Below are 11,161 nucleotides of genomic sequence, written 5' to 3'. Positions count from 1 at the left end.
GATCAAACACACCGCTGTGCAGACACAATGGAGGCCTGAAGGCTCGTACAGGCCACGTGCTGTTTTGGCATATGACAGATCAGTTCTGAATCAGGAAGTGTTTCTGATTCTCAAGGGTTGAACTTGAGTATCATTTTACCACTCCCCAAAAAAAAGTTTTGAGGCTATGGACGTGGTCTCACTGAATCAACCAGACGTCTCCTCTTGAGGTACTTTAGTATCACTGTGAAACAAGTTCGTTGCTCATACAGACGTCCCTCAAGACATCAGTGCACCTTCATCCTCTTCTGTCACTTGATCCTGATCTCGAAGCAGAGACAGTTACAGGAGTCGCACTCAGGAGGCTGAAAGCTGCACGGACAGTCCCAACAGGAGCACTGTGGGAAAAAAAGAGGAAGGCACTGAGACAAGCACAGATTGGAGATTTCAGCACTGGTTGATTGTTTTTAAAATGTTACAGTTTTTTTCCAATTCATGACTGACTTTTATTAACAAGTAGAACTGATGACAGAAAAGGAAAGAAACACACACACACATTGAACTTTGAATAATCATGAAAAATGTGTGTTTGGGGCTTACAGAAGGACAAGAGGGACAAGATGGACAAGGAGGACAATCTTTCCAACAGGATTTGGTAGTCGGCATGTTGCAGTGACACATCTCTGCAAATCTGAAGCACTGTTCATAGATAGAAATGTCTGGGCAGCAATCTCCACAGTCACAGGAGCAACGGTCCTTTTGGAGAGAGAGGAGTGTGATCAGCATGACCTGTGTGTGGTGGCACACAGGGACAGAGAGGAAAGAAAGGACGATAGATGATGTTTCTACATACTCCTCTTTTTTGAGATAAACTGAAACTCTTCTGTCTCTTGTATTCATCGACATATGCACTTTTCATTTGGGTTAAAAATGAGACAACAACATGCTTTTTTTAAAGTAAAATCTGAAGTGAGGAGGCGGGATCCAGTGATGCACCAACCTTAAGGCAGTATCGGATCCACAACCCAACGCCCAGAACAATCATATAAAGAACCACAGTAATCATCAGCACTGCAGGGAGAGGGATGGCAAGCCCCCATATGGGCAACACCTGGAAACAGGTAAGATATATATGACTGAGAGAACAGATACGTTATCTATCCATGTATGAGAAGTACTCTTCTTTACCTGCATCGTGTCTTCCTGAGACGACATCTTAACCGTCACAAGACTCACATCTCAGGAGATACTGGAGAAAAGTAGAAGAAGCTCAATCACTTAGTGCTGTCTTCAATGATTTTTTTTTCCCACAGATGAACTAGTTATGTATTACATTTAGAAATCCAACTTTGATTCTTAGCATTTAATGAGTCCATGAAACATCAGTTAACAGTTCTCTATCTCAACAAGTGAAACAATCAAATACAATTTAGAGATAGTGGTCAGGTGAAGCCATTTATCATCTAATTTTCATCATCTCATCGATAATATGTACCTAATTTAGGATTTGAAACAGAGCCTCGTTTACATAATGGTTGTTTTCAACATTACTTTCATATTGGAGCTTAAAAGACAACGTAATTTAAGACAAGTTGTAGCTGAAGTACAGCTTTTTACTTACTGTAAGTTAAAACTCAGGTAAAAGTGCCATAAAAACATTTATTATTGTAAGGTAACTGTACTTCCACTAAAAATGTGTTGACTTACCAGAAGAAGTGTAACGCTCGGTGAAGGTTTGCCTAAAGCGTCAGCTAACAATGCTAACATCTTAGCATGCTATAATTCCCAACTTTCATAAATCCCTCCCGAGTGTTTTATGAAAGCTTGAATTACTTTTTATGAATTATTTCTTAAGTATGTTATATCTTCATATTCTGTTCTTACATGTAAGAAAAATGCCTCATGCGAACAACGTAATCATGTAAACAAACTGGATGTACTTTAGCTTAAGCGGTAGCGGTCTTGCTGCCATGGTGACACGGGAAGGGAGAAGGGACAAAATAGCCCAGCGCGAAGGCGAATGAAAAAATCATTTTGCGCCCAACCGTCCTGGGCTGGTACATTCTAATTAACACAATTAACAACATTTTAGAACACATATTCACCGTGTGTCATACAGCTGGGAGCTCAAAAGTACGTCTAAGGCCTTCAAAAGTTTAACAACCCTTTATTTATCGGTATTTGCCACAAAATGCAGGGTCATGTAGTAAAGCTCGATATGTGTTTGCCTGTTTTAAAAATACAAGCAACAAAAACATTGAGCGAAAACACATTGAATTACCACCACCTGAAAATTGACATTAATTTCCACTTTGGAAGTGCAGTTTAATAGCCTATCAGAGGAAGGTCTGTACAGCTTATCAGGGTATTATCACTGTGTGAATGCTTTTCGTTTTCATTGATAACAGTATGAAAAACTAAGAGTTTATGACTACTTCTCATTACCACATCTGGTGTGAAACTTTTTGTTTGACTGGACAAAAACCCGAGAGCTTCTGCAGTGAGAACTAAATGTCGAGCCACCCACACAAAAAACAAGAGATGTTATCAACTGCAGAAATTTTATTGAACCAAAAATGGATTTTTCAAAACAGGCTTGCTTTCCATCACCTTCAGTCACAGGAGCACAGTGTGACCTGGCCATGGCTTTGTTGTAGTATTACTTTAGCATATCTTCATCTTAATTGACATTTATAAATTATTGCATTACAGTCCTGAAAATTAAAGATTCAAGTGTCCATACCCACAAGCCTCACTTTCCCCAAAATAAGATCTCCTCTGAGCAACCATTTACTTTTAATACTTGTATTGGCAGCAAAATAAAATAGGTAAAAATCTGTCATTGAGTAGGAGCAGAAGCACAGTTTGCTGGACAAGATGATGGAGATGGATGTACTTTTCAACACTGCTCTCTAACTTGAAAGCAGGCTGCTAGGTGTAAAAACAACTCAAAATGGGATACTGAAAAAAGGAAGTCACTCATAGTAGTATACTCCTAAATCAAAAAGCACTCCTCTTTTCTTCCCACGTGCAGCATTTTTTGTTTCTCCAAGCTCACCATCTCCCACCACAAAAACCAGATTTAAGTCTATGACATCTTTTTACCACCTCTTCCCCACCCAATTCCACATGACACCACTCCACTCCAACGTATGGACACTCATTTTATTCAAACACCTTTAAGTACAAAACAAAAAAGTTACACAGAACGGTGCCCCTTTGTGAGGCACAAGAACCTAAAAAGAAAAATTAAAAAAAGGAAATTAACAGTTGGGGGGGAAAGGAAGGAGGAAGTGTGTGTGGGAGGGTCATCACCACTCATCCCTGATGTTGTGTGGAGCTGCAGTGGTGTGTCTTTGTGAAAGTGAGCCTGCCCCCTGGTGTTGTAGGGGGGTGATGGAGTCAAAGAGTCCCATGTTTGTCAGAGGTAATTCACGTGTTAGCTAATAGGAGCTGGTGGGGCTGCAAGAGAGGAGGAGGGGGGCAGGAAGAGCAACAGCAGCACATAGGAGGGGGGAGGGAAAGGGAAGGGGGTGTTTGATGGCCTTCCAGGAGAGAAGGGGGATGGGGCTGCTAGCTCTTAAAAGCCGTGGACTTTGAGCTGCTCCTCCTTGGCCAGGTTGACCTGTGAAAGAAAAAATGAGATCACTCAGTATATTCAGCCTCTGACCTCTGCAGCTAAACATCTGAGTCAGCACTGATTTCCATTCAAGAGTCAAGAGACATACCTCCAAGATAAATGCGCAGATATTCTTGCGCTGGTCCCCCTGGAGCTGGATCACTTCACCATACTCTGGATGCTCAATCACTGTACCATTGCAAGCAAATTTCTGTGGCGGAAGACAAAAAGAACATAAATAAAACTCATCCAACGTATGAAAAGCCTGAAAAGTTGGTGGTGAATCTTAATGCACTTCATGGAAAACATAGTACCTTCTTGAAGGCCTTGACTAGCTTCTTCTTGTCATAGTCAGCAGCAATGCCCTGAACAGTAGTGAGGGTCTTCCTGCCGTTCCGCTGCTGGATTCTTATGTGGATGTAATCGTCAGTCCCAGCTGGGAGTTTGTCATCACCCTTAGTTGCATCAGCAAAGGGGTCTGAAAACAAAAACAGAAAAATATTACACATAATATTTAAGAGAAGGAAAAAAGACTAGGGTTAATTATGGCTTTCACACCTTTAAATGTATCTAACACCAAGCCTCATTTAATATTTCTGTACCAATACTTCTCTTTTCATAACCAGCACATTTAAACCAGGTCAGCTATTCATCTCTCCTGCGACACGTCCATTTGTCAGCGCGCTTGGAGGAGTCATATTTCAGATAAATAAGTGCGCAGACGTAGCAGCTAAATATACAGCTTAACAGCTTAGGGCAGTGTTTGCTAGCCGCTGCTAAGCGGTTTCCTTTCGCCATCCGGAAAAACGGCTTGGGAAATAACAACGACCATGACATGACAACTTTCATTTCATCCCGTGTAACCCAAGATTTCAGCGATAAATTGTATAATATGTATGTTGTGTTTCTAAAAACGGATATAATCCCGATCTGCGAGATGAAAAGAGAAAAGAAAGAGCTAGCTGAATTTTAGCCAAGTCAGGGCCTGATGGCGGCCGTCCGGTGCTAGCTAAGGCCTGTTTCACGGCCAATGATACGATTTTAAGTGTTTTTTTGACTCAATCCTATGTATTTTTCAGAACAAATAAAAAATAATGAACAATTAACCACAATGAAACAATATTAAAAGGTAATTTACATCAAAGGACGCGAGATACTTTAGAACGGCTTCGTTTTAAACCGCCCTTCCCCCACCTTGTCTGGCTGTTAGTTAGATTAAAATAGACTTACCAAAAGGAGTGAGGTTCTCGATACGGGACATACGATAAGATTTGCTTTCCTTTCGGGTGATAACTTGGTTAGCGAGCGGTTCGTCGACTGACTCTGACTTTTTATGTCGTGTTGGAAATTTTGTCTTTCACGGAGACGACGCTTTGCCTCTGCTCCCTTCACAAAATGGAGTTGGTGAAGCTCGTAGGACAGAAAAACAAGGCTTTATAGCCCCGCCCCGAGTTCAACGTCATCACGTCGCTTACGTATGCCTAGAACGTCGTGAACAGCCACTCCCTGCTTCTCAAATTTTACTGGAAGGATGATGTCATTATTGATGTATATTGTCATCTTTGTTTAAGGAAATTCACCATAAATGAACAAATGACTCTCACTCATCTTAAATATCAGTTTCGATCAGACTGTTTGTGCCTTTAAGTTGATTTACAGAGATTAAGATGTAAGAATTGTTGAAATGTGACACTGATAATGCTATGAACAGTTTGGGAAAATTTATGAATTTGTTTTTCCTAATTCATAAATAGATCTTTCTCACTTCAATCAGTACTAATCTTGACACAAGTTTTAAAAAAATAAACAAATAAATAAAACAGATCAGATTTACAAAATAAAAAAAAAATCAAGAGGTAAATCCCTGAAAACTCGATTCCAGTTTAGAACACACAAACCAGTTTGATCAATTTTACTTCATGAAAACAGGATATCCTGGTTCTAAGGGCGGGTACAGTACTGAGCTCAAATGAAAAATAACCTGATAGTGAAACTGTTTAATACCTGGCTTCACACCTCCGGGTTACCAGCCACAATAGGCAACAAACATGGCCGAGCAAGCTGACCAGCCAGGTAAATTAATTTCTTATTTTCCCTCCTGCTGTGGAATATGGTTTAGATGCAATCTTTACAAAGATGATGATAAGCTTCTTTTCTAACTCTTCCTTTATGGCTGACATGTTCCTTAGAATTGAAAAGAAAAGAGAAAACAACATCAAAGCCTTTATTTATAGCACAATTTGACTAATTTTGAGTCAGATATTTACAAAAATAGATTTAAACAGTGAGTTAGTTATAGTAAAACATGTTTGATTAAGAGTTTAAAAAAAGAATGAGGGATGTGCTCAATAGACTCTCCTTGAAGAGGAATGTAATCCAGCCAGTATTTCAGTCTGGTGCCAGATGCTGCCAAATACTAAGAGGTCACAGCTTTAACAAAGTAGTATGCCCAAATATTTGTGTCATAGAGGAGCAAAGATTAAGATGCAACATGGCCATTCTGTGTTACACCCAGTCATGTTACTTACATGTTGGAATTTGAACTTTCTCCTATTTTATAACAGCTTTTTCTCTGTTTGGTTGACCATGTCCATTTTTTTTAAACATAGTAATGGCATTGAACTCAGATTTAAAACAGATTATTTTTAATACAAAAAAGCATCATTTAGGTTAAATAAGACTTTTATATTTGTTTCAGAGATGAATGACCCAGAGCTGAAGATTGTGATGATTGGAAGATCCAAAGCTGGAAAGAGCGCAACAGGAAACAACATCCTGGGAAGAAAAGGTTTTAAGTCTTGCATTTCCAACTCCCCTGTGACACAGAAGTGCCAGGTAGAAAGAGTCCAGCTGGAGGAGCAGAATCTGTCTGTCATTGACACTCCTGATCTATTTGGAGGCACCACAGCTGATGCTTTAGATGAAGTGGCTCCAGAGAAGGTGATGGAGGAGATCAAACAGTGCCTGCTCCAAGCTCCACCTGGTCATGTTGTCTTCTTGGTTGTACTTCAGCTCGGCAGTTTCGCTGTGCGTGAGCAGCAAACAGTCAAATTAATCCAGAGAAGCTTTGGCAGAGAGGCGGCTCATTACACCATGGCTCTGTTCACTCGGGGAGATGACCTGAAGAAAGAAGGAGGGTCCATCGAGGAAGTTATCGGTCCAAATCAAGCCCTACGTGACTTCATCAGGGAGTGTCGCGGGGGCTACCACGTGTTTGACAATGGAGACACAGATTTACCTCAAGTTACTGAGCTACTCAGGAAGATCACTGCTATCCTGCAAAGAAACGGGGAACTTGGGGACACGCTTGAAATGTCACCAGAAGAAAAGGATTTTCTCCAGAATGCAGGAAAAGAAGCTGTAGGCGGCCAAACATTGATGCAAGCATACCTTGATGGAGTTTTTGTTGGCGTGTGCATACAAGCTCTACGAATCTCTTCATCGCAGGCGTTAAGAGAAAGAATGGCTGGGGATAAATTTGCAGTTTTGATTAGTGTTGTAGTGGCAGGTGCATTGGGGGGTATGTTTGGTGCAGCAAAATTGGGGTTGTTCAAACTGATCAGGGGAAAATGATTAGGATGTGAACAAAAATGAGTTACTAATATGTTCTAGAGACGCTATCCTTGAGGTAGCACTGATGGTGAGTCAAATAAATAAAAAGCCTTTGAAGTTGTTTTGTGTTGTCCTGCTTTATATGTAAGTCTGCTGCTGTGATCTTCAAGCTTTAAGGTAACACAACATAAGGACACCCAGATATATCAGCTTCATACACACAGAGGTGTAAAGATAAAGGATAAAAAAAGCCAGAACACACTATAGACAAAACACCAAAATCTTTAATGAAAGTCGCATTTTTCATCCATGAGCATGTGGTAGAAAACAAAAGTGAGGTACAGAGGGTTGAGAGCATAGCGTGTGTACACCCAGAGCATTGTGAAGAACACGTGAACACTCGGCAGAGCAACACGCAACCTTCACCGCTAACCAGCAGAACCCATCTGCTACACAACAGCACCTGGTGCATGATGAAACAGGCAGAGTTAGGAGCAACATTCTTAAAAATTAAAATAAAAAGACATGAACAACGCCCTGTGAATTACATTACTTCAAACAGGAGATGATGAAACCTGTTTTGATTTATTGCAGGTAAGTTCCATATGCAATTATATTTATCAGGTATATCCCATGTTGAAAAAAAAACTAATTAAAAAACCTTAAAAGACTGCACTCTAAATGGACAGACAACACCCTGAGCTGCAGAAACCAAAAGTTCAAAGAGACACAGGCCCTGTTTGATGAGTCACTGCTTTAAAAACTCTAATATGCAAAATGTCAGACTGGGTTTAAGCACTTGGGATGATTTTTTTTAATCTCATGCTGGATGAGAAATAAACAGATGAACCTGATGTGTCAGCTGTATCGCTCAGCCTGATGTTAAGCTCACTTTGAACTGAAAACCAGGCTTCCTGTTGGAACCAAGCTCGGCTCATTCACTGAATGTATCACACACGTTTTAAATATGTAATCTTACCTTTAACTGAAGCATACTGCCTGTTATATATCATGTTTAACAGGTGTGCTTACCCAAAAATGATTTTGAGAAATTTGTGATACAGTATATGTAAAGTGGAACAAAAATATGCAAATCTAACCAGGAAACTGAAAAAAAAAAACAAAATTACCTGAACTCATTTGGCTATTTACTTACTTGTCAATACAGACCGTGACAGAACTGACATCACAGAAAAGCTGAAACAATCTTTAAAGTTTATACCGGTGTTGTGGTTGATTCTGTCGGTGTTATAGAAGCTGCTCAGGTCTGAAACTTTTCTCAACAGTGAGCCATAAACATGGTATAAAAAGAAAAGAAATGTCACAGCACATATATGAATTAAAAAAAAAAGCCTTTCATAGCAAAATGTCCAAAACAAACCAAAGCTTGGAGAACAAAACAAAAACCTTTTACAGCAGGACATCCGGGCTTGAGCGTGAATCCGGTGTTGGACATCTGAGGTCGTCGCCTGAAAACTGTCCAAAAAGAAGAAAAGTTGGAATGTTTAAACACCAAATTATCTGTGGTCACTCTTCAAAAACATTGTAGACATTAAGAATTGCTGGTTCAGTTCTCCCTTGTACAGGGATTAAAGTGGGCGACCATTAAGATCGGTTTGAGGATGTGGGATGAAGAAATCTGGGAGAAACCTCTTTTCTGGTCCTTCTACACTCATTACATTCAATGAACTGTCAAAAGGGAAATGTTTTGGGAGATTACCAGCAGGGAATGGAGCTTAAACATGATGGGACTGACATGGGAGGAAAGTTGAACAAACCTCAGAGCCTCTCCTGCACCTGTCTGGAGATGCAACCTGGAGGACAGGTTCATGTCCAGTGGTGGACAGACAGACGTACCTCAACACCAACCCCCAACACTGACAGCCTCCACCCTGCTGCACAGACACTCTCACCAGCAGCAGCAACAGCAGGGCTGGGAGCAGCTCACCACACACCTTCTAACTGCTCATACTGCCTCAGCACAGCTCAAACTCCACTTTAGCAAACAGGATGCCGCAGCTTTGGAGGAAGAGAATTCCAGATTTGGTTTATCATCAGAAGTGTCTTTAAAAAGTTTGTATTCATAAAAGTAAAAGCTTATCAACCATGTATGAAAGGAAAACTTAAGAATGAGTTTTGGGGGTCTAACACATGGCTTAACTTTTGTTTGAAGGAATAAAAAGTTCAGATTGCAAATATTTCTTAAAACATTGGGGGGATTCTTTCTGAATTGGCTGCTTTTCTGACTCAAAGAAGGCTCAGTATTAATCACTTTCAAAACACTCACCCGTAGCTGGCATGGTGGAATCTAAGGAGATTCGCCTCCATTCTCTGCTGTTGACTTGGGCGGGCTTTTGGATCTTGACCTGGATGCTCTTTTGGGGGGAGGAGTACGGCTTCTGGACCTGGACTTGGATTTGGATGGGGATCTGGATCTAGATCTGGAACGGGAGTTGGACTTGTCCTTGGTCTTCTTGGTCTTGGGGGAGCGAGACTTTGATCGGGAGTAGGACCTGGACCTGGATCGGGTGTATCGAGATCGGCTTCGGGAGCGAGAGCGGCTCCTGCTGCGGGACCTGCTGCGTCTTCTGCGCTTCGGGCTGCGGGAAGAGCTGGATACAATCCATTGGTTATTATTCAGTTATTATACAACATGTTTATTATACAATTAAGTTGTTTTCAAGGTAACAAGGTGGAGTCAAGACCAAGACCTGAGGATAGTCCTGGCCCTGCAGCTACCCTCCTGTCTCAAACCCTGCATCAAGGTTCTGTTGTGATAATGATTCAACTATAACTTAACAATTATTAGTGTACCAGTGGAAAAATCTCAAGTTACACTGAAAACTAGATTTTAAAAACAATCCTGAATAAAAACACACAATTCCCGCCCTTATTGGCTCACTCTGGAGAGTCTAACCTTTGGGAATGTTGTGACGATGTTAAAAAAAAGCCACTTCAAGCGTTTATGGTGCGCGTGCTTGCAAAAAAAGGGGTTTTGTAGCTTTCTCTCTGATTTTTCGAATTATTATTTCTATGGGAAAATCCGCCTTTGACGTGGTGTTTGTGTAAACGTATGATAACAGTTGCAGCCACCACATGAGAGTCGCTAAGTAAAAGGGTTGCAATTAGAACCGTAACACTGGTTCGTTCCATTCCAACAGGCCTGGTTTAGTTCTAGAACCAATCTGCACGTGCTTACAATCCGTCTGGTTTAATCAACTGACCATTTCAACTCTAAATGCAATTTCTTTAATCGGTCTGGTCATCGGCTACGTCCATAGAAATGGAAGTTTCAGGCTTTTCCTTACCTTCTGCTCCGGCGTCCGTAGCCTCCTTGCCTCCTCGGCGGCCCTCCTCGCCTTCCTCCGCCGCCGCCACCGTGGTGAGAGTCTGGTGGCCTTCCATACCGAGCCATTTGGACCCGCAGCTCCCTTCCATCCAGGAGCGCGCCGTCCATGGCGTCCATCGCATCCTCGGCGTCACGTTTGTCATGGAACCGCACAAAAGCGAACCCTCTACTTTCTTTGGTGTAGCGGTCACGAGGAATATAAACATCCCCCACCCGGCCGTAATCTTCGAATACGCTTCTGAGGGTCTCGGGTGACGTTCGGTAAGTTAAATTGTCTACTTTGAGAGAAGTCATGCCGTCTACATTTGGAGGAGGCCGTCCGTAATTCATTGTGGCTAGCTTGTTAGGCCTGGGGCCTTCCGCGAAACACTCAAGAAATGTGCAGCTACCAAGCTCACCGTCTCTATGCCCGCCTCTACGCCTCCTCACGCAAACTTAAATGCGTGATACTAACAGAATCGACTCGCCCGTTCAGCTCTTCGGGGCTGCACGGCCGTTGAATAAAAGCTTCTACACTCGCGGCCCAGGCCACGTCGTTTACAAAAACCCGAAACCAGCTAAACAGGAAACAAACTTCTTATTCATTAACAATACGGTGCAACTTTCTGCACTTGCGCCATCTAGTGGAACGACCTTCTTCTTCTTTTTTTCTTCTTGGCGCT

The 11,161-nt window shown here is 41.7% G+C and overlaps 3 protein-coding genes across 4 annotated transcripts; 1 reads left to right on the top strand and 2 right to left on the bottom strand.

Moving 5' to 3' along the window:
* The first annotated feature begins 998 nt into the window (after nt 1–998).
* Nucleotides 999–7,171, top strand: LOC141809391 (GTPase IMAP family member 8-like). The gene is made up of 2 exons (XM_074696382.1): nt 999–1,100; nt 6,297–7,171. Exon 2 carries the CDS (start codon nt 6,299–6,301, stop codon nt 7,169–7,171), a length of 873 nt encoding a protein of 290 aa, XP_074552483.1. The 5' UTR covers nt 999–1,100; nt 6,297–6,298.
* LOC141810070 (eukaryotic translation initiation factor 1b) lies at nt 2,522–5,020 on the bottom strand. Its single transcript, XM_074697386.1, has 4 exons — nt 4,829–5,020; nt 3,913–4,076; nt 3,708–3,809; nt 2,522–3,604 (listed from the first exon to the last, which is right to left on the bottom strand). Exons 1-4 carry the CDS (start codon nt 4,857–4,859, stop codon nt 3,560–3,562), a joined length of 342 nt encoding a protein of 113 aa, XP_074553487.1. The 5' UTR covers nt 4,860–5,020; the 3' UTR covers nt 2,522–3,559.
* Nucleotides 7,172–7,431: 260 nt separating the features above from the next.
* srsf2b (serine and arginine rich splicing factor 2b) lies at nt 7,432–11,134 on the bottom strand. Of its 2 annotated transcripts, none has more exons than XM_074697354.1 (3): nt 10,459–11,134; nt 9,438–9,762; nt 7,432–9,169 (listed from the first exon to the last, which is right to left on the bottom strand). In XM_074697354.1, exons 1-2 carry the CDS (start codon nt 10,827–10,829, stop codon nt 9,459–9,461), a joined length of 675 nt encoding a protein of 224 aa, XP_074553455.1. In that variant the 5' UTR covers nt 10,830–11,134; the 3' UTR covers nt 7,432–9,169; nt 9,438–9,458. The 2 variants fall into 2 exon arrangements, with proteins under 2 accessions (XP_074553455.1, XP_074553454.1); XM_074697353.1 differs by having other exon boundaries at nt 7,432–8,626; nt 10,459–11,133.
* Nucleotides 11,135–11,161: the final 27 nt, after the last annotated feature.

The sequence above is a fragment of the Halichoeres trimaculatus genome, unplaced genomic scaffold (assembly GCF_033239565.1).
Source record: "Halichoeres trimaculatus isolate MK-OKI-2021-1 unplaced genomic scaffold, fHalTri1.1 fHalTri1_scaffold_20, whole genome shotgun sequence".
In the NCBI taxonomy this organism is placed as follows: Eukaryota; Metazoa; Chordata; class Actinopteri; order Labriformes; family Labridae; genus Halichoeres; species Halichoeres trimaculatus.
This window is presented reverse-complemented; position numbering and strand designations above follow the sequence as displayed.

What these genes read in the sequence shown, in the direction of transcription:
- LOC141810070 (XM_074697386.1), bottom strand. Translation starts at nt 4,859, where the DNA reads ATGTCCCGTATCGAGAACCTCACTCCTTTTG. An exon ending in TAGTCAAGGCCTTCAAGAAG is followed by an intron (nt 3,810 to 3,912) that starts GTACTATGTTTT and finishes CTTCCGCCACAG; the next exon opens with AAATTTGCTTGCAATGGTAC. An exon ending in TCTGCGCATTTATCTTGGAG is followed by an intron (nt 3,605 to 3,707) that starts GTATGTCTCTTG and finishes TTTCTTTCACAG; the next exon opens with GTCAACCTGGCCAAGGAGGA.
- LOC141809391 (XM_074696382.1), top strand. Translation starts at nt 6,299, where the DNA reads ATGAATGACCCAGAGCTGAAGATTGTGATGATTGGAAGATCCAAAGCT.
- srsf2b (XM_074697354.1), bottom strand. Translation starts at nt 10,829, where the DNA reads ATGAATTACGGACGGCCTCCTCCAAATGTAGACGGCATGACTTCTCTC. An exon ending in TACGGACGCCGGAGCAGAAG is followed by an intron (nt 9,763 to 10,458) that starts GTAAGGAAAAGC and finishes GATTGTATCCAG; the next exon opens with CTCTTCCCGCAGCCCGAAGC.